This window comes from Limanda limanda, chromosome 20, assembly GCF_963576545.1.
Source record: "Limanda limanda chromosome 20, fLimLim1.1, whole genome shotgun sequence".
Classification (NCBI taxonomy): Eukaryota; Metazoa; Chordata; class Actinopteri; order Pleuronectiformes; family Pleuronectidae; genus Limanda; species Limanda limanda.
The window spans coordinates 18,274,455-18,294,622 of NC_083655.1; the positions used below are offsets into that span (position 1 = coordinate 18,274,455).

Genomic DNA, 20,168 nt, shown 5'->3' on the forward strand with positions numbered 1-20,168 from the left:
AGGTCTGAGAATTTCTTTCCGCCAACTCCCCACCTCTACACTGCCAGCTTCTCATGTGAAGCACCGAATGTTGTAAGAGGCTCTGGTAGTGATTTGGATTGCTCTAAGATGATGATGCCGCGGCCAAGCTCAGGTCAATCCTCTCAGAGGCATTTGAGCTTTTTTTCTTTATTACTCTGATACCTGGCTTGAAAGCACTGTTCCCGGCTCCAAATGACCTCAGCCTAGGTGTAAGTGGCCTGGATAAAGTTTCCTTGAAGGTTTTTAAGCACAATTGTTGTGATTTAGTTGTATTGTTTTGATATGTTTTCCTTGGATACGTTAACGTTATGGCCTTCTCAAGCTTTGGCATTGTTCATGCGACAGTGTGGGGGTCTGTAGTGATTGTTCTGTTTATTGTTTCCCTCCTTAGTCTGTTTTTAACTCAAGGGAGTTGTCATTTATCATAAATATGTTGACTCATATTGTTTTTTTTTCTCTCTGTGCAGGGAAGCGACCTCACGAGTGCGGCATCTGCAGCAAGGCTTTCAAACACAAACACCACTTGATTGAACACATGCGGCTACACTCGGGGGAGAAGCCGTACCAGTGCGACAAGTGCGGCAAGCGCTTCTCCCACTCGGGCTCCTACTCCCAGCACATGAACCACCGCTACTCCTACTGCAAGAAGGAGACACAGAACCTAGACCGGGAGAGCCCAGAGGAGGATGGAGAGGCCCCGGTCGAGATGGAGGCCCTGAACCACGTGCAGATGCAGCACATGGCTCCTCTCCAGCTGGATTTGGATGAGCGAGGAAGCAGCACAAGGGAGGACGAGGAGAGCGAGGAAGAGGAGGAGGAGGAGGAAGGTGTGGTAGACATGAATGACATCCAGGTAGTACAGATAGGAGAAGACGAGGAAGAAGAAGAGGAGCAAGAGCAAGGGAACGAGAAGGAGATGGAAACAGTAATGGTGGGAGAAGAAGGAGAAGAAGGAGAAGAAGAGAAATCAGAGAAAGAAATGAAACCTGAGGAAGTGGAGGCTGACACGAGGCAGGAGGAGCTCACGGGCACTCAGGAAGAGGAGGAAGTCAAGATGGAGGAAGAGGAGGTGATGGATACAGAAGGAGGGGTGACAGAAGAGGGGAATGCAGAGGGAGAGGTCGGAGAGGAGAGCGGAGTCGAAACAAACAGGAACACGGGTTCTGAAGACGAGAACCAGACGCCGCAGGAGGAAGGAGATACTGACTAAAAGAGGAACCAGACTCCTCCATGAAACACAATCAGATTCCTCCTCTCCTCGTGCAGAGGAAGAACGCAGGAGATGATGTCTGGTCACTCTGACAGTTTGTTTCAGTTCACTACTGTGTAGAAATCCAGGTGTGCCTGAAAAAAATACTAGTGACTTTTCCACAGGAGAGCAGTTTCTCACTGTTAGAAAAATCCATTTGTAAAGAAAAAGATGAAGACGAACACAAATTTTAACAAAGGAAATGCATTATACAGACTTTGGAAGCTAGAGCCGACATGTTTTAGATAATGTTTTATTACTAAAACACCTTGGGTCATTTCTTTTTATCAGTGTTACTAATTTTATCACTCATATTTTAACCTTTAAAAGCTGTACAGTTGGGAGATATTTCTATACCTTTTTATTGCCAATGAACAAAAAAAAGTCAGTATTTTATTAAGTTGGAAGGAAAATGAGAAAAATCCTGTGCACTACAAGTGGCTTGGTTTACCTTTGGATTAAGCAGTTGAGTTGTGTTGTCTACCCTTCAGTATTACCGCACTAGATTATACCACATCATCCCGCTAGCAGATGTTAGCATTACTTTTTGTGTGTGTGTGTTATTTAGATCGGAATGTGAGCCTTAAGAAGAAAAACAACGGAAGATGGACGGGTCTTTTCACTTTAGTTCCTTTTAAGACGTTTAGACACATTGTTGTCAAAGTATCTATCAGTGTTTTACAGGAATAGTTTGACATATCGGTTTATATGCTTGTCTGCTTTTTTTCGTGAGAGTGAGATGTAAAGATTGATACCAATCTCGTGCCTGTACGGTAAATCGCCTGTCACGAAATTTAGCTTAGTATAGCGTAACATGAAAACCAGAACTTTAGGGAAATATGTTATTTCCTTCCAGTCCAGTAGTTGGCAGTAATGCACCTGTAACCTGGTTTGCCAAATGCTAATAAAACCCAAATGATGACGAAGAAAAAAAAGCTAGAGATGGAGTCTGGTTAGCTTGTTACCTGCTGATTGCAGCATTCATGCAAACTTAAACTAGCCCCCCCTGGCTGTACCCTGGTATTTACCGTGCAGATATGGTCGCAGTATCTTGTTGTCTCAGGTCTTAGCGTGAAAGCAAATGAGCGTAACACCTTAAATGTCAAGCTATTTTTTTAAATGTTCAGAGTGAGCAGAAGGAGATGTAGAAAACTTTCTGACCCTTTCTTTACCCCTCCCTGTAACCCCCTACCCAACACCCCCCCGAGGCTTATGCAAAAAAGAATCAAACTAAAACAAGAGAAACATGCAAATCAGAAGTGCCACAGAATATTGCTGTCGAAGCTTCGCAGGTATGATCAGACCTGAGCGAGCAGAATTTAGCCCGACCACATAATCATGTACCATAGACTCTAGATGACTTGTTTTTATTTCTACGCCGAGCGACTACATGAATTACGATGCACATGTTTTCAAAATGGATGATGATGATGAAGTATGATTTCCACTTGTTAACTGTGTCCTGCCTTTTTCAAAGCTTATTCAGTGCACTTGTTTAACACACCACGAAACGCTCAAACGTCTCTTCAGGTAACAAAATGTAGGCAAATCCCAGGAGTTTAATTCAACAAAGTTTTTACCTGTCAGTATTATTTTTTGTCTCTTATGTTGTTTTATGTTCTGTTCTGTTCAGTGTGTGTACTGTACGTTTCCAGCAATGGCAGTATTATCCCCACCCCCCCATGAGATGGTAATGTCTGTTTAGTCATAGAGAACTTTTATATTTATGTGTCTTATTTTTTATATTTCTTTATGGTTATTTATTACACTATGTAGTGTACAATACTGTAGTTTGTATTAATACGATAATATATTTTAGTATGGAAAACAAAAAAAGATTCAAAGGCAACTACAGCTACAAGCCTGGAAAACGAGACTCCGGCATACTGAAGTATGTTTTACGAACAAACAAAATTATGTTTTTCCTCGGGAAAAGAAACCCGCACCCTACAAGCCTGAAAATTGGAACCTGTGACCTTTCTGCATCCATTCTCATGTTAGTTTAGTTTTCTTTCCCCCTCTCTAATATAATGCTACTGAACTTTTGAGAAAAAAAACTAATTGTATGTCTAATAGCATGAGTGTGTGCTGTTGTATTGAAGGATGATGCTTAACCACACAAACTGTCCTTTTTGCCAAGCCAAAATAATAATGACGTATGTTCTTATGTTTTTATTTGTGCCAATTTGTTACTTTATATGTCAGTGTCAAGACCACACCCACTTTTATATGCCCCCCGCCCCTTTTAACACCCTCATCTTTTTTTATAATGATTGTTTTTTTTTGTTTTTGTTTTTTTGTTTTAATTCATTTTTTATGACTCCCCATCTCACAATAAAATACATCAATTACAAGCTGCTCAGTTTGTGATGCTATTTTTATTAAGAGATTTTAAAGTAAAATAATAGGTTGTTCACACTGTAACATTCAAGTAAATATTATAGTAAAAAATTTAACAAGGGACCATTTATAAAAAGAAACAGACCGAGATGAGATCGGGATCGAACTGCCAACCTTCTGGTTAGTGAACAACCTTCTGTTCCTCCTGAGGCCCAGCTCTAAGTGTGTAACAGGTAGACACACTACAGGGTCTGAAATCGCCTCTAAACATAAACAGTGTCACTGCTACACTGTCGATGCCTTTGGCTGCGAATGACTCTGACCAACTAAAGGTATAAATATATGTCATGCATGGTCCATAAAACACATACATTTAGCTCCTGTACAGTCGAATACAATCCAGTTCAACTGTTCTGCCACGACATGCTGTCATACAGGTGTCATTCCAGTCAGTGGTGGGATGTAACATTTACGTAGTTACTGTACTTAAGTACATTTATCATGTATTAGTACCTTACTGAAAAGGGTTTGTTTCGAGGTACTTTTCACTTGTACTCCACTACTCATATCTGCAAATATCTGCACTTTCTGCTCCACTACATTTTGACATTGCGTTACATGTTTACATTGTTTGTTAAATACATTTTTTTAAAGTAATAAATAACAAGAAGGAAATCGGTCAATGTATCCAATCAGAGAGGGCCGGTAACATTAGACCCCGCCTCCTGCCGCAGCAGCATCACCAGTGAAGAAACATCACCGATTCTCAGCCATAATGAGAATAAAGATAGTAAGGCGTTAAATTAAGGAATAGGCTACTTTTACATTTAATACTCATATTCAAAAGCAAGTACTTAATTTTATTAAAACAGAAAAGAGAATGTGGTACTTATACTTTTACCTTAGTACATTTTGTCTAAATTCAGTTGTACTTTTACTTATTATAACATTAGAGTACTTCATCCACCACTGATTTCAAATATTCTAGCGCTCGGGTCATAGAGAGTTCACTTCATGTACTTAGATGGTTTTTACTGTTACAGGGACCCTTCAGAAAGGTGTGCTAAGCTAACCAGTTGCTGGCTGTGTCTCCCTGCCGACATGTGAGTGCTCTCACCTGTTTCTAACCATGTGCCAGAAAGCATACAAATATTTGTACGCCCCTAAACTGTCGAGCTGCTCTTTAGAATTAAACTGTGTTACATGATGAATATAATGAATAAAGCAGCAGTTATCAGTCGGTCCAGTGTGCCTGGTAGCAGCCCAGCCCAAGGTCAACCCTATTGATCCAGATTAGGTTTCAAGAAGGGTCGACCCGCCTCCTGCCTCCGCAGCCCCGGCCCCTCCACTGCCATGAATTAGTAATGGAATGGACCAAAAATCCATAGTGTGTTGAGCAGTTGAAAATGATACAATAGCTGGTGAACGTATTTGATAGTTCTCTCTCATCATTTCTCTTCTTCTTTCTTTCTTTCGTCCTTTCTTGAAACTCTGCGTCCTGAGGGTGGGGGTAAGACGTGGTGGGGGTGGGGTTGAAATCATTTTTTATAGGACAGCTCACACCGTAACATCACTGTGTCAAACCGTCCAACAGCATCTTGTAATTGTGCCTATTATAAATGTCGTTAACAGTGGTCACAGCAGCTCCCTCTGAGCCTCTGAAAAGGTCAGGGTGGTGTGTGTAGCCTGTGGCTGCGTGTTCAGGATGCACGGCCGTTTTACAGGCTTTCACTCCAATCCAGGACCTAAAGCCAAGATATTGCCATATGTTCTGCTGGGCTCAGCATTTCAAAGGAAAATTGAAAAGCTATAACTGCTAAGAGGATATGGAGTGCTCTTGCCAATAATGGTGCAAAAGCCTGATGAAGTATCGTGGCTGCCGGGACTCTGACACCAAGCCAAGCCCAGGGGGCTGTAGCTCCCGGGGGAAATTTAGAAAAAAGCCGGAGGAGGAGGAGGAAAGAAAAGCCTGGGCTCAGGAAATAGCAGTCACTTAAATATCATGTTCATTTACTCAGCCACTAAATAGCAGAACGTTCACTGAGACAGCCTGTGTATGTGTGTGTGTGTGTGTGTGTGTGTGTGTGTGTGTGTGTGTGTGTGTGTGTGTGTGTGTGTGTGTGTGTGTGTGTGTGTGTGTGTGTGTGTGTGTGTGTGTGTGCGCACATGCATGTCAGTGTGTGTATGTGTGTGAAGGGGGCAGGTTAATGTGCCACTTCATGTGACAAATTGCTGTTTCAGAGCCCCATTTTTAACACACTGGTCAACTTAAGCCCATACATAAGTGAAAATCTATTCATGCACTGAAAACCATTGTGAATGTGTTTGTGGTCGGTGCACAGTCACAGATCTGTCAACCCAACACTCGGCTCTCTACCACAAGATATTCAACACATTTGTTTAATGGGGATTTTACCATCATTGGACTTTTTGACATAGCTTTGGCTCAGTTTCACACATAAATGATAATGGTTGTTTGTGACCTCAAAAAATACCAATCAAACATGTCATATCAATGGTTATTGTCACTGTTGCATTTTAAGATTAAATGCTTGATATAAAAAAATGCTTTCGAACATCAGTGAGCAAAAGTTCGTCCAAATATAACTTGATTGAGATTATACAAAATAGCGGAAAATAAGAAATAGAGGGAAAAATGTGCAACTAGGTCTGTGTTGTAATTAATTTATTAGACGATGAAGGTAAATCATGACTGAGTGTATTTCATATCAGTTTCCTTTGTCTCTATCAATCACAATGTTATTGTTTTTTATCCCGGACACAAAAGATCGTTTTCCCAGTTTAATGATCTAAAATACATTAAGCTGGCATGCAACATATAACATTAACGTAAACTGTCATTTTACACTGTTGTGACATAGATTCAATACATTGCGACATTTGCACAGTGATGAAAAGACAGGAAGTTGCAATCAATTTTCCAAATTGGCCACATTTTCTGCGTTGACAGCTGTCAAAGTTATCTGGCGTGAGACCTGAGCCAAAGCCATCGTAAAATACTGTTAAATACTATATTCTACCATAAGTATATCATAAATTGAATGTGTGTGTCAACCTCAGGAAGCATTGGACTGCAGACATGACAACTTCAGCCAATAAAACCTTTACAGGCGTCTGTCACCAGGGAACAGGGACTCTTTGCCTTTTGTCATCCTGGTTTTGATTTTAACAGACAATCAGCAACACACACAAACACAAGTGTGTCCAATAGCACCGATCAAAGACTATGAGGTCACCAATAGAGGAGGGCAGTGGGAGCATCCGTGTGTGTGTGTGTGTGTGTGTGTGTGTGTGTGTGTGTGTGTGTGTGTGTGCGTGTGTGTGTGTGTGTTTGGGGAGGAAAGGGTTGATTGGATTGTCATTGTGCTGTATTTAGCTCGTACCTGAAACATCTCCCTGGAGAATTACCCTTCAGCTACAGTAATATGAAACCAATCGTTAACCATGTCGAGATCCACCGAGGTTTTAGGTGTCCTTGTTGAGCAGCGAGTCATTACCGTGAATCCTGGTCACCTTTTTACCAATCAGCCTAATCACAATCAAAGCTTTGCACATGCTCGCATACACACACACACACACACACACACACACACACACACACACACACACACACACACACACACACACACACACACACACACACACACACATCTTTCTGAATCCTATTACAGTGTTTCTCGGAGATAAGCCCTGGTGAAATCTATCTATAAATGAAATTTATGCATCATCGTTTAAGCTTGTAATTGCTTAGAGACTCTATTCATTTTATTAGACAGCATATCTTCTCTGTGGCTCAACTGACTGTGTGTCGGGAACTGTGTTATTTTGTGCTCTTTTGTGCAGTTTGGGTCGCTTTGTAACAAGGACAATGAGTTGATGGGTTTACACGCACTCATTCTCAAATCTCTCATGTTCTCTTGCTTTTTGACTCTCTTTCGCTCTCTCTCTCTCTCTTTCTCTCTCTCTCTCACATGCACACATTTAGTATTAATGTTGTAGCAGTTTCGTGCTTTCTTTTCAGGGTGAGGTTCAGGGCTGACTTTCACCACTTCCCCTCCTCGTTACCACATCAGGACTCGAGTTGCGCAAGAAAAACACCAGCACAACCACAATCACTTCACAACCCCTGCCTCTACATACACACACACACACACACACACACACACACACACACACACACACACACAAACACACATGCACACACACAAACTCTCACACACACACACACGCACACAAAAAGTGCCAACCAGTCCGTTGCAGGTATGGCCGGCCCTCCCACACTGCTGGGACAATATGGAGCGGCTCTCAGTCATGACTAGAATAACAAGGAGCTGCACAGAATTCAATTAAATGGTTTGCTCTTTGGAAAGCTACCGCCCACCTGCCTGCACACACACACACACACACACACACACAAACACACACACACACACGCACACACACACACACATACACACATGCTGCACTATGCTGTAAGTAACACACCTCTACCCAACTACCCACTCTTGTGTGCTTTGGTCCTCCCACACACATGGGAAAGCATGCATGAAACACACACTCACGCAAATATCCATTTCTCCACTCTCCTGAGTCTCCGCTGTTGCTGTGTGTGTGTGTGTGTGTGTGTGCATGTGTGTGTGTGCGTGTGTGTGTGTGTGTGCGTGTGTGTGTGCTGTGTAATCCCATTGTCCCGTCCTCCTCAGAGAAGCCTGGACCTTCAAGTGTCGCCTTCAAAAGTAGCCGTCTGATTGGCTGCTGGAGGTCAGCGGATAAGCCCATAAAAAGGCGTGACATCTCTTTACACTCCTCTAAATGTTCACCTCTTCGTCCTTACAGAGCCCGGGCGCTACAAGGACTCCATCTCTCTGCCTTTGTGTCGCACACTCACTGATGTCTGAGGAAGCAAATAACACAAATTCTCTCTTTAATGCAACAGAATAAATGTTCACTGCAGAGAAGGTGAATCTTCTTCATGACTTTCAGGCTGATGATGAGATGATTTCTCGTCTGTCCCCTCATGTGGTCATGATGAGAAACTGAAGATTGTGGATGCACCTCCTTTCTGTCCTGTCTTGTCACCATCGTGGTTTTTCGAACATCCTCCTCCTTCGAAAACATCCACCCATCGTCTATACCCCTTATCTTTTGACGGCCGTGGGGGGAGCTGGAGCAGATCCCATTGGGTGAGAGGCGGGTACACTCTGGACAGGTCGGAGACAAACAAAGCTCTCACAGCCATATTCACAGTCTCCAAATAGCCAATCTGCATATCTTCGGATTGTGGGAGGAAGCTGTAGACATGGGGAAAACCCCACATAGAAAGCCCCAAGCAAGATGTGATTCGAACCAGGAACCTTCTTGCTCTGAGGCACCACGTCACCGTGCTGCCTCCAAACACACGTGAACACCAAACCATTCTCATCAAAGTCAGTTTCCAGAAGCTTTTATATTTGCCGCTTTAAACAGCTGGGGTCAGAGAGGTGCTTATTTTTGTTAAATATATCTTGCAGCTGTAGTTTGACTGAAAGAGGAAATTACTTGCGTTGCAGAAGCAATGCTTGAACAGATACAAATTAGTATTGCGATAAGTCTTTCTTGAAATGTTCTCCTCAAAGCTGGAACGTGAGGGTCCTGAGGTGCGTGGGTTCCCTGCAGTGACAGGTGGCTCTTTTTAGTTTATATTTGTAGTTACAAACATTTTAAGCACAACGGTAAATATTCAGACTGTGTCAAAGCTGCCGCCCAAACAGAGATCGGATTAGCCAATCAGCTCGATGAGCAGCGCGACGCCATGCGTGGTTGGGATTTGGGAGATCAAACATAACGTTATTTGCTGGAGAGATCTGCAGAGACTTTCTCCCGTGTCTTACAGCAGATTCATAATTCCTGCATCAGAAAAACATGAATTAGGTCTGTGACATCAGCTTCAGGTCCTTTTCCAGCTTGGTTTTTGAGCTACAATCCCAGTGGTGTTGTTCATAAGTCCACTTTGGTACAAACTGAATTATCGTCACTATTGAAGGGATAACCGTAAATTATAAACACTTGAATTAGTGAATACAATTTTAGCTATTTTCTCCACCAGACTTTTCCCTCCAGTAAAGAGAAATAAGCTTTTAGATAAAAAAGTCAAGGACACACTCATGTTGAATAATAAATGAAAAATTGATTTAAAAAAAAAACTGTTAATACAAATGAATGAATAAATCATGGATAATATACAAATCTAAGGAGAATTTCACTGTATGTGCTCTGTTGTAGCAGCAGGAGAAAAGAAAAGTCCCTGAGCAAACATCCAGACGTCGGCACCGAGCTGTGAATCACTCAGCACACGACAGCTGAACTCAGACCGCTCGGCTCTGAGCTCTCTCTCGTCCAGGTCGCCTCCACACAGAGTCTGCCCGTCTCTTCTCTCCATCGCTTTGTTCCTCTCCCTCCTCCACCATGGCTCTTATTAGGCATGTGTCCAGTATCTTCATCCAGCCACGCTCAACCTTTGCCTCCCTACCCAGGTGTACATGCCTCGCCAGAGATGACCTTTAACCTTGGCCTTTGTCTGCCTCCGCTGGGAGTCGGCATGTGTGTGTATGTGCATGTTTCCTGGAGGATGTGCAAAGGGGTTAAAATACTTGTTCTGTGCTTAACAACCTCCATCATCACACCTCCTTCCCACCGGTACCTGAGCGTCTTTATCCCCTGTTTATATGTGTCACACGCTGGGATCACTCACACACCTCATGGCCTTTCTTCATTCACTGCTCTCCTCCTCCTCCTCCTCCTCCTCCTCCTCCTCCTCCTCCTCCTCCTCCTCCTCCTCCTCCTCCTCCTCCTCCTCCTCCTCGTCGTCCTCCTCCTCCTCCTCCTCCTCACGCTCATGTCACCCTCACATGTGCTGTCTCTGTTTCTCCTCCAGTTAATTGGGCTGAGCGGCTCGGGCAGCACCTGTTGTTTTAAATTCAACAGATTATCAACAGGTTTAGTCTGCGAGCAGCGGAGACTCAGGTCCTGCTGAGCTGCTGTTGTGTCTGAGACCTGAGCTCCAGAGGCTCCAGAGATTTTCACATCGCAGCCAAAAAGTAGGCAAAATAATCAGTTGTGGAATGTAACAAAGTACATTTACTTAGTTACTTGGTATTTAAGTACATATTTAATGTATCTGTGGTTAAATAGATTTATTTTAAGGTACTTTTGACTTTTTACTCCACTTTATACACATTATCAGCAAATATTTATACTTTTTTCTACACTACATTCGCACAGTGCAGTGAGTAACATTGTTTTTAAGGTAATCAATATTAAGCGGGGAATTGTTACAGTAGGCCAATCAGAATGGGCCGGTTTTATTAGACCCTGCCTCCTGCAGCAGCAGCATCACTGATGAAGAAACACAACAGAGGCCATATATGATGTAGTAGACTCTTAGATAAAGGAATAGGCTACATCCAGAAAGTACTTATACTTGAATACTTTATGCAGGTTTCACTAAGTTAGACTTTTTAAGAGCATTATTAATGGGATTTAAACCACTTCCAAAAAACAACAACCCTCGAACAAGTTTGGTGATTTTAATGGAAATTTGTAAATTCAATCCTTTAATTGAATTGCTCAAAATAACACATTAGTTCAATCAAAAAATTTGCGCTAGACCTTTTCTCAGTTAAGGCAAGTGAAAAGGAAATTACTCAAGTACCTACTTAAGAAATTAAAAACAAAAGCTGGTAATAAACCTAGATAAACAGATGTTGCAGGCCTGTGTGCAGCTTTAATGCTACGTGTGTGTGGGCTTGTGTACGTCTCTGTGTATGTGTTCGTGTGTGTGTGTGTGTGTGTGTGTGTGTGTGTGTGTGTGTGTGTGTGTGTGTGTGTGGTCAGAGCAGTTGATCATGTCTTCACTCACTGGGCAGCAGTGTGTTACTCACCCAAGACACACAGTCTCCTTACATTATCCAAATGTGGTTCTAAGACACACACATGTTAATCATAAAATCATCTGCATTGGCTAAAAAGGGCTGTTAGTTGTTTGTGAGACAAGTTCACATTAAAAGCTACTAATTACAACTGATTATAAAATCAACAACTTGGCAACGCTTGCACCAAAACTTTGGCTAACTTTCCAAATTGTTGTTCCAACTTGAAGTGGAGTTCACATGCATTTTCTCAGCCAGCAAATAATTTCCGTGATTGTTTGGACAACAGATGAACACACATTTACTCCAATGACTTTAAACCCAGACTTCCTGCAGCAGGATTCAAATTCATCATGTTCAACGGGTTCAACAGAGCTTAATGTTCCTGAGCCACGTCTTGTTGAACCTGCACCAAATTAGAGGAAAGTAACATTTACAGAAACTATTTGAACTCTAGACGAAGCAATTTCAAACATTTTAAAAGCAAGATTTTTTAAAAGGATGTGAGACTGATGCTGTCTCCCATCGTCACATGCAGACTCCTGTGGAGGCAAAACTGTTTTTAGTCTTAACTTATGACTTATTTAAGAAAAACATGAGCTTGGTTCCCCAACTGACTGCTTACTCTGTCTTTCTTCCATTTGGGTGGGGGGCAGGTTTTGCAGTTTTTCCAGCAGCAGAGAGAATGAGAGTTGAACATTTTTTGTGTCGAACAAACAACAAGGTAAAGATGCAAAAATTCTCTAAAAGGGGTTTGGCTTCAACACGAGAGCTGATTTCAGACATGCACTGAAGATGCAGTTTCTGCGAATGAGGCGCATGCGTGAACGCAAACGTCGGAGTGAGAGTCTCCAGATTATCTACAGACTTGCTCTGCCTGACCTCCACGTATAAAGTCCATAGAAATTCAGGAGATTCATTTGTGAGAACACAGCCACGGATCCCCCACGAGCAAAAAATTTAACATTTTAAGAGAAAACAAATACATGTCCACATGAAAAAACGGTGTCATAGGCATAGAAGACACAGATAGAATTGAATAGAATGCTTTTATTGTCATTACACGGCTGAAAAACACAATTTAGCCTGTCTCCCTGAGTGGTGCATCCAATGTACATAAAAACATGCAAAACAATCTTCAAACAGATTTGGCGCACACACACACACACACACACACACACACACACACATTAATACAAATAATGAACAAACCAGGGATGGATATAAACAATAAATACACACATATTTGAGTAACTTCTGTAGTTCTGTGAACAGTGTGAGTTGTGCATGTGTGAATGGCAAACTACACATTAAACTGTGGATACAGTCCGGACCCAGAATGTATCCACAAGTCATGTCTAAAAAGGCTTGTGATCCATGCACATTAAATATCATTTGACCCAGTGTGCTATGAAATATAGATCAAAGTGCCTCTGAACCTCAATTTTAATCTCCAAGTTTTCCGGGCCTGTTCTAGGTGCTTTGGCTACACCCCCCTCCTTTCCTTCTTAGGCTCCATGAATCACTTGTATTTTTAAAGTCATAATTTTAGAAACGATCTGAAGATTTCCAGTGATGCACAACATCCTGAAATACACGTTCACATCTGACTCGGAGCCATCATCGCTCTGCTGCAGGGATGCCAGGGTGGCTCATCTCACCGTTTTCCTTTAAGCTGAAGTCAAATGGGCCGGTGATGAGGTTTTCACACGTCGGTGCAGATACCTTCTGTTAGTGTGTAAACGAGCAGATTGCGACAGTGACTGTTGTGTTTCAAAAAACAGAAGCAGCGCTAATTCCTGACATTATTAATCACACGGACACACTTTCATTTGCTCTGCTTATCGTAACCTTTAAAATGACCCTAGAAAAATGAGGCGCGCAGTCGGAGGAAGGGCGATAGAGGGAAATGAGGAGAAGATGAGGAGGGGTGGGGGGGTGAATGAAATGCGATGATGAGGAGGGGTCCTAATCAGTGCGGGCAGCATCCATTGCCTCCTTCTGTCTCTGTCTGTTGCCATTTCCTCCAGCTCCTTTCATTAAGACACCGGAGGCCTCGCTTTTCTGTGCCGGCGTCCGTCACCACCTCTGACCTTTAGGACCACGAGATGTGTGTGTGAGTGTGTGTGTGTGTGTGTGTGTGTGGTGGAAGTCCCCCCCCCCCTTCACCGACCCACCCTCCCATGCTCCGTCCAGCCTTCTGTCCCCGTCATCATTCATGGGGTGAGTGCTGGGGGGTGACGGGGGCAGTGTGGGCCCCAGGGAACCGTTTGGCAGTGAGTGTGTGTGTGTGTGCCTGAGTGGGTGAGTGAGGAAATAAAGATATAAAATCCCTGTGTCTGAGTGTGTGTGTGTGTGTGTGTGTGTGTGTGTGTGTGTGTGTGTGTGTGTGTGTGTGTGTGATGAGTCTGTAATCCAACCTGTCTCTCCTGATGCCCTCCTCCTCCTCCTCCCTCCTGAAGAAGGAGAACAGGTTGGAGGGCCCGTCTCTCCGTGCCAGATGGCTCCACATTGACAAATCAATTAGGCTCCACCTCATCACCAGGGGAACTGGGGCTACAGACCCGGACGCCTCCACCCCCCCACCACCCTGGGGTCCTCCCATCGGTGGACCACTCCTCCGTCTCCCCTCGCCTTAATCACCCCCATGATCCCCAGAAAGCTTAGCCCGGGTAAAGGAGGGCAAGAGGAAAAACAGATAAAACAAAGGGGCTGGCAGCACATGAATCACCTAGCATCAATATGGATGACTTCCATGCTAATGCAGAGGGGACCGGAGAGGAGCAGTGGCACAAGCATGATTTTGCTTTGATTGTGTGTGTGTGTGTGTGTGTGTGTGTGTGTGTGTGTGTGTGTGTGTGTGTGTGTGCGTGTGTGTGTTTACAAGCTCAGTCAGAGCAGATTTGCCATGTGCTGAGGAGCCAAGTGTCTCAAGTTGTTTTTCCCTTCCCCTTGTGGAGGTGGGAGAGGGGGGAGGGGGAAGAGGAGGGAGGGGGGACGTTTGGGGAGGGGGATCTAATCCAAAGAGAATAAACAGCGCAGCCCTGGAGCAGGTATATGCATCTGGGTCGCCCGCACACTTCAGGAAAAGGGTGAATCCATGTTCTTCACTACACCCTAGTGGGAGAGGAGGGGCACTGCAGGGGGAAGGATGGAGAGAGAGGGCGGAGGGGGGGGGGGGCACTCTGCTTTAAGGTGCATTTCACAAACAGAGCCACAGAAACAAAAATCTATTAAAAAATCAAAGATTTATATAAATGCAAACAGAGGCTAGAGGTCACCCCTGTGGTTAATGTGAGGTGCTCTTAAAAGACTTGAGAGAGTCTACAAGTGGACATTGACTTTGTGATTACTCTAAAATACTTAATTATTATTACTATTATAATCAATGTAAATGATGACAACATTATTATATTATTGTCATAACATTCCAACTAGAAGAATACAAGAAGATATTTCTTGTGGGTAAAGCACTTGAGGAAACAGGCCCGTTAATAAGATTTCATTTACAAGTGGCGACACATGTAGAGTTATGTAAACCTACAGGCAGACCTCAGGTTTATTTAGTCATTTTCATGTTGAATAAACTTGATTAGTATTCTAATGCAATGCACCAAGAAATTTGAATTGTACGAAGTGATGACTCAGCTCCATGGAAATTAACATTTTGTAAGAAACTACTTCCAAAGTTTATCTGCAGTTGCTTTTTCCGAGGCTGCGGAAAAAATCCAAGAAAAGAACATAATAGTGAGTTTATACTGTGGAATTTCCAACAACTGAATCTTCACACTGAAGGAGGAGACCTTAAAAGATTGGGAAGTGGTTGATAACCTGCATTCATTTGTTTTACACAAGCAACCTGTGTTTGGTGAACATATTAAAGGAGACATATTATGCCCATTTTACCACAAGTTGATATGGTTCCTTGGGGTCTTAATGAAATGTCTGTAACATTTTTTGGTCAAAATACCACAAGGGACATTTAAAACAGCACCATTCTTACCCTGTCTAAAACAGCCATCCTCCCTCCTCCGTCCTCCCTCCTTCACGAGATACAAGCGCCCGGATTTTTAGCTATCCATTACCTCTGTAGAAATATGGATACTGGAGACGAAGATACAATCTTGCAACCATATCGTTTTGAACCAGAGTCAGGTGGGCCGAAGCCTGGCTCCAGGGAGAGATGGCCCGGCTCCATCCGCCCGGATAGCTCGCGAGCTAACGCTAGCCCGGCTCCTGGGTCGAGAGCTAACCGCCGGGCCGGCCGCGAGCTAACCGGGCCGGTGGAGCCAGGCCGTCTAGCGAGCCTATGACGTCGGCTCGGGTCGTAATCCCATTGGACGCACTCTAGAGTATCGTTTCTGACATAGAGGAACCACAACAAATCCCCGGGAGTTGTTTTTTTCCAGAGTTTTTGGAACGGTAGACATGCCAGATACCCAAATTAACGTGTAGAAGAACTACAAAAGTGGAATTTTCATAATATGTCCCCTTTAACAAACTGTTGCCTGTTTAACATTTAATCCATCAAGAGCAACAAAAGTGGTCATTTGGAGTCAGGACTTACGGCCACATTGTGAATATTAGTCTAATACTCCCTCTCCTTTTGGTCTCCACCACCTACTGAGCAGAATATCGGTCTCTTTGGCTGCTGACCGTTGTATTTTATTATCACCTTGTCCCTTTTTTCTGTTCAGCAGGTAGAGAACAAATGCTTTATCAGAAGGGTTTTTGCTGAATATATTTGCAGAGCGTAAAAGAGAAAATAAGAAAGGAGCCACAGACCTGAGGGGGAATATCGAAGAATGCAGCTTTAAAACTTGTTAAATTTTCTCTCCTGCTTGTACACAAGCGAGTGAAGAGGAGGACGGTGAGTCTGGGAGGTCAAAGGTCACACAAGCAACAAGAAATAGATGCGATACCGAGTGCGCTGGCAAATTTGACCAATTTTCTCGTCTCCGAACGCTCTGAGTGGAGGCCCCTGAGCCGGCTGATGTAGGAGAGGAAGGTGGGAGGCAGGTTTTTCACGTGTCGGGAGGGGCGGCGGCGTGATGGAGAGGTGTGTGGGTGCCCTCCTGGCGCCACTCTCTCCCTGCGTCCCTTTACTCATCCGATCCGGGGGCAGCGACAAGAGAGAAAGTGAGCGCTGATGCCGAGACCCCCGGGGAGAGATTAGCGCTGACAGCACAACAAAGAAGAATTATGCCAGGGGGCCCTGGGCTCTTCGACAAATTCAAATGTAATGTATGGCTTTAACTGCGCCAAGGAGGATCAACATAATATATGATCGACCCACTTTGCGGTGCGCTCCGCTGGCAGTGATGTAAAAGCGATTTATGCCCGTAAAAATGTGCAGGCTAATTAAGTAAGACGTTGGCACCGGAGCAAATCAAATGAGCTTATGAGAGAGCTGGCAGGGGCGAGCGTCCCTCCCTCTGAAAGGTTTACCTGCGCTGACAGAAAGAAAACTTCCCCCGGATCTCTCCCTGCAACTTTCCTCTCTCTCTCTCCGTCGGAGGAAGAACCCCCCCCCCCCCCGACCGAGAGGCCTCCGATCCAACGTGGCCGACGTCGATGCTGTGAGGCCTGTTGATCCTTTAATTAAATTCTTGTTTTGTGATTTGTTTAGTGGTCCCTCCCCGCCATGGCAGCTCGAGGGATGGGGGGGTGGGGGGGCAGGGGCTTCAGGTAATTACGCAGGGGCCTCTCCTCCAATCAGACAGCGGTGAAAAGGCTGCGGATGAAATGTCCTAATTACAGCCTCGACGGAGAGAAGGGCTCCACCAGGGGAATACACTCCGCTGTCAGCGAACAGATTCGGGAGCCAACAGTGTTAATGAGAGAGAGAGAGAGAGAGAGAGAGAGAGAGAGAGAGAGAGAGAGAGAGAGAGAGAGAGAGAGAGAGAGAGAGAGAGGAAAAGACAGACATCCCCCCCCCCTGCACCCCCCCCTTTTTCAAATTAATCAGAGCACCCAGTTCTTCCTGTCTCACCGTCAGCTCTTCATCATGGTCGACCTCATCCTCACATCTTCATCCAGGATGGAGGGAATCACTTCGCTGCTGCTGTTATTTTACAAAATCGTCTCTTCTTTTTCCGCGTGTCCGCGTGTAATCACCACTTAATGGCCCCAACCCCCCCCCCCCCCCCTGCACAAACCACTAGGATGTAAAAACGCATTTTTACATCCTACGAGGAAGAAGGTGGAAGGAGCAGCTCGTCTGCCAGCTCGGCCCATCTCTCTAATGAGCTGCTGAACAGGCCGTGTCAGAGAGCTACAGAGGCTAACTGCTGTAGCACCTCCAGCCCACGTTGGGTTACAGCCCCCCCCCCCCCCCCCCCACCAACACCCTGGAGGAAGCAGACAGCCAGGGGGCGATGATGATGTTAAAACCACCAGTTAACCATACGCCCAAAGAAGGTGTTTTTGTCGGCCATGTGTTTTGTGTTTCTCCCTCCAGCAGCAGAAGGAGTTTTTCCGTTGATTGAAGCCCCCCCCCCCTCCGCTGCATCCGTACAACGTGCCACTATTGTCTTGCCCGTTCCTCCCTCTCTCTCTATCTGCGCTTAATTTCCCCAGACCCCCGTATCAGCGTCTGCAGGTAGACCTGGGAGAGGTGTAACGCAGGGCCTCATCTCCATGCTCCCTCCCCCCCCCGGCCGGCTCGCTTCAACCATCCATCACAGCTGGAGGGAAACGCTCATAGGTGCACGAGGCCGTCACGTCTGTTTGTAGCAGGTGAAGCCGACTGTGGAGGTGTGTGTGTGTCTGTGTGTGAAATGTAGAGGAGCCTCCACCTGTCACCGAGCGCTGATACACTCGTGCTGTGTATTTATTGCCTACTTAATGGACTTGATTGTATTACTGAAGGTAAGAAGGGGGGGGGGGAGGGAGAGGAATCCATCGCCAGCTCGAAGGTGCTTTCAGCATCCTGCAATTACCTTATGTAAATCCTGGGCCTGGAATGTTGATCCACCGCTATTTAAAATGCATTGAATTTCCATGGAAAATGATCCACTCCTGCTGCCTGCAGCTCGTTAATAACAACGAGGAGCCGCGCTGACATTTGGAATACTGACACGCTAACGTAGCATCGGCACGCGGGTGAGAACACAGCCGCGTGCCTCAGCTATGACAGCACATTGGCGGCGGGGGGGGGGGGGGGGGATTGCTTTGAATTAGAGTGCACGGGCAAATAAGTTATTTCTGCAACAGGAGCTAATTCTTCTTCTTCTTCTTCTTCGTGCACATGGCGGCTTGTAAGTGCTCAGTTGTCTTTGAACTCCATGTGTTTGCCCTGGATACCAATATTTACAGTAACATGCTGGTTACATATTGTTACCATCAGATTTAAAATGACAAAAATAGCTATCTGGTATGAAAAGTTGCAGATAGTTATGGTTGTTTTTGTCCTAAAGGACACTGGAGACTGAGGAGGGCTGCAATACCCCTACTTGCAAAATGATGTACCTGCAAGGCAAGGAAGCTGATGAAACAAATCAATTAAACTTTCTTAGAGTAACATTTATATACATTTATTTGTCCCAAACACATGCACAGACATGCACAAGCACACTCATGCAAGGAGGGAAATTCAACCTCTGCTTTTAACCCATCTGGTGCAGGACACACAGAGCAGTGGTGTACGGCGCCCAGGGAGCAGATGTTGGGGGAGTAAGGTGCCTTGCTCAGGGGCACTAGACAGGGTAGGGAGAATCCTCTTGGATTTTTGGACAGATCAATCCAGGTTCGTCTTCATGTTGTTTGAGTCGAACCAGAGACGAACCAGAGACCTTTTCTGCCCATAGTCCAAGTTTCTGCCACTAGTCCACCGCCTCTCCAACATAGAAGTAGGCCTAGTATGTCTTCAATTTAACATTATTTCTAATATTTAATTTAATTTCACAGGTATTTTCTTTGTAGCCTTTCTTATGCACAAATGTGGAACATGAAACAGACAGACGAGTACTGAAAGGATTTTCTGATGCTGGGTTAAATACGTTTCAACATTTCATTTCACTAAAGCCACATGTGCTGCCTGTTCTAAAACTGGTTTAAAATCAGGAATAATTGCTGCAGCAGATCATTAACAATGGTTATGAAGACATTCTCTCAGACCCTGTTCATACAACATGTATTAGAGACGCCGGTTCCCTACGATAGAGGCAATGTCTTTAGGTTGTATTTGTGCTCCTGTGTTAAACCTGTTGTCTAAAGGCCTTTAGCGCTCCGACATCACTCTGGTATGAGACTGATGTTCAACAGGACCCAGGGGAACATGGCTCCTCGTGTCAGTCCAGCTGTTCACATTGGACGCTGGGTGGGTGGAGGTTGTAGGCGGGGGGGGCTGCTGCTGCTGCTGCTGTATATTACACTGTAAAAGTGGTTAATGTGTCAAATTAAATGTCACACATGGCCTCTCCCTGATACAAATGATTTAATAACATCTCTCAGGCGCCAGAGAATTTAGGTTGGAGAGCTTCTTATTCATATCTACTGATTCCACAAATGTCTCTCTGTAGGTGGAGCACACATCTCATGGTTCATCCTATCCACGTCATACTTGGCATGTGTATTAATACTCTCCTGAGGAATTACATTGTCTGTTGCTGGTGCTTTTTGGACATGTG

General features: G+C 44.6%; 1 protein-coding gene across 1 annotated transcript in view; it reads left to right on the forward strand.

The window, feature by feature from the left end:
* zeb1b (zinc finger E-box binding homeobox 1b) overlaps positions 1–3,628 on the forward strand; it is a 49,294-nt gene extending 45,666 nt beyond the window's left edge. Inside the window, exon 8 of the mRNA XM_061093893.1 lies at positions 489–3,628. Within this exon, the coding sequence (XP_060949876.1) occupies positions 489–1,231 (743 nt within the window). The 3' untranslated portion in view covers positions 1,232–3,628. The remainder of the gene's footprint in view (positions 1–488) is intronic.
* The last annotated feature ends 16,540 nt before the right edge of the window (positions 3,629–20,168 follow it).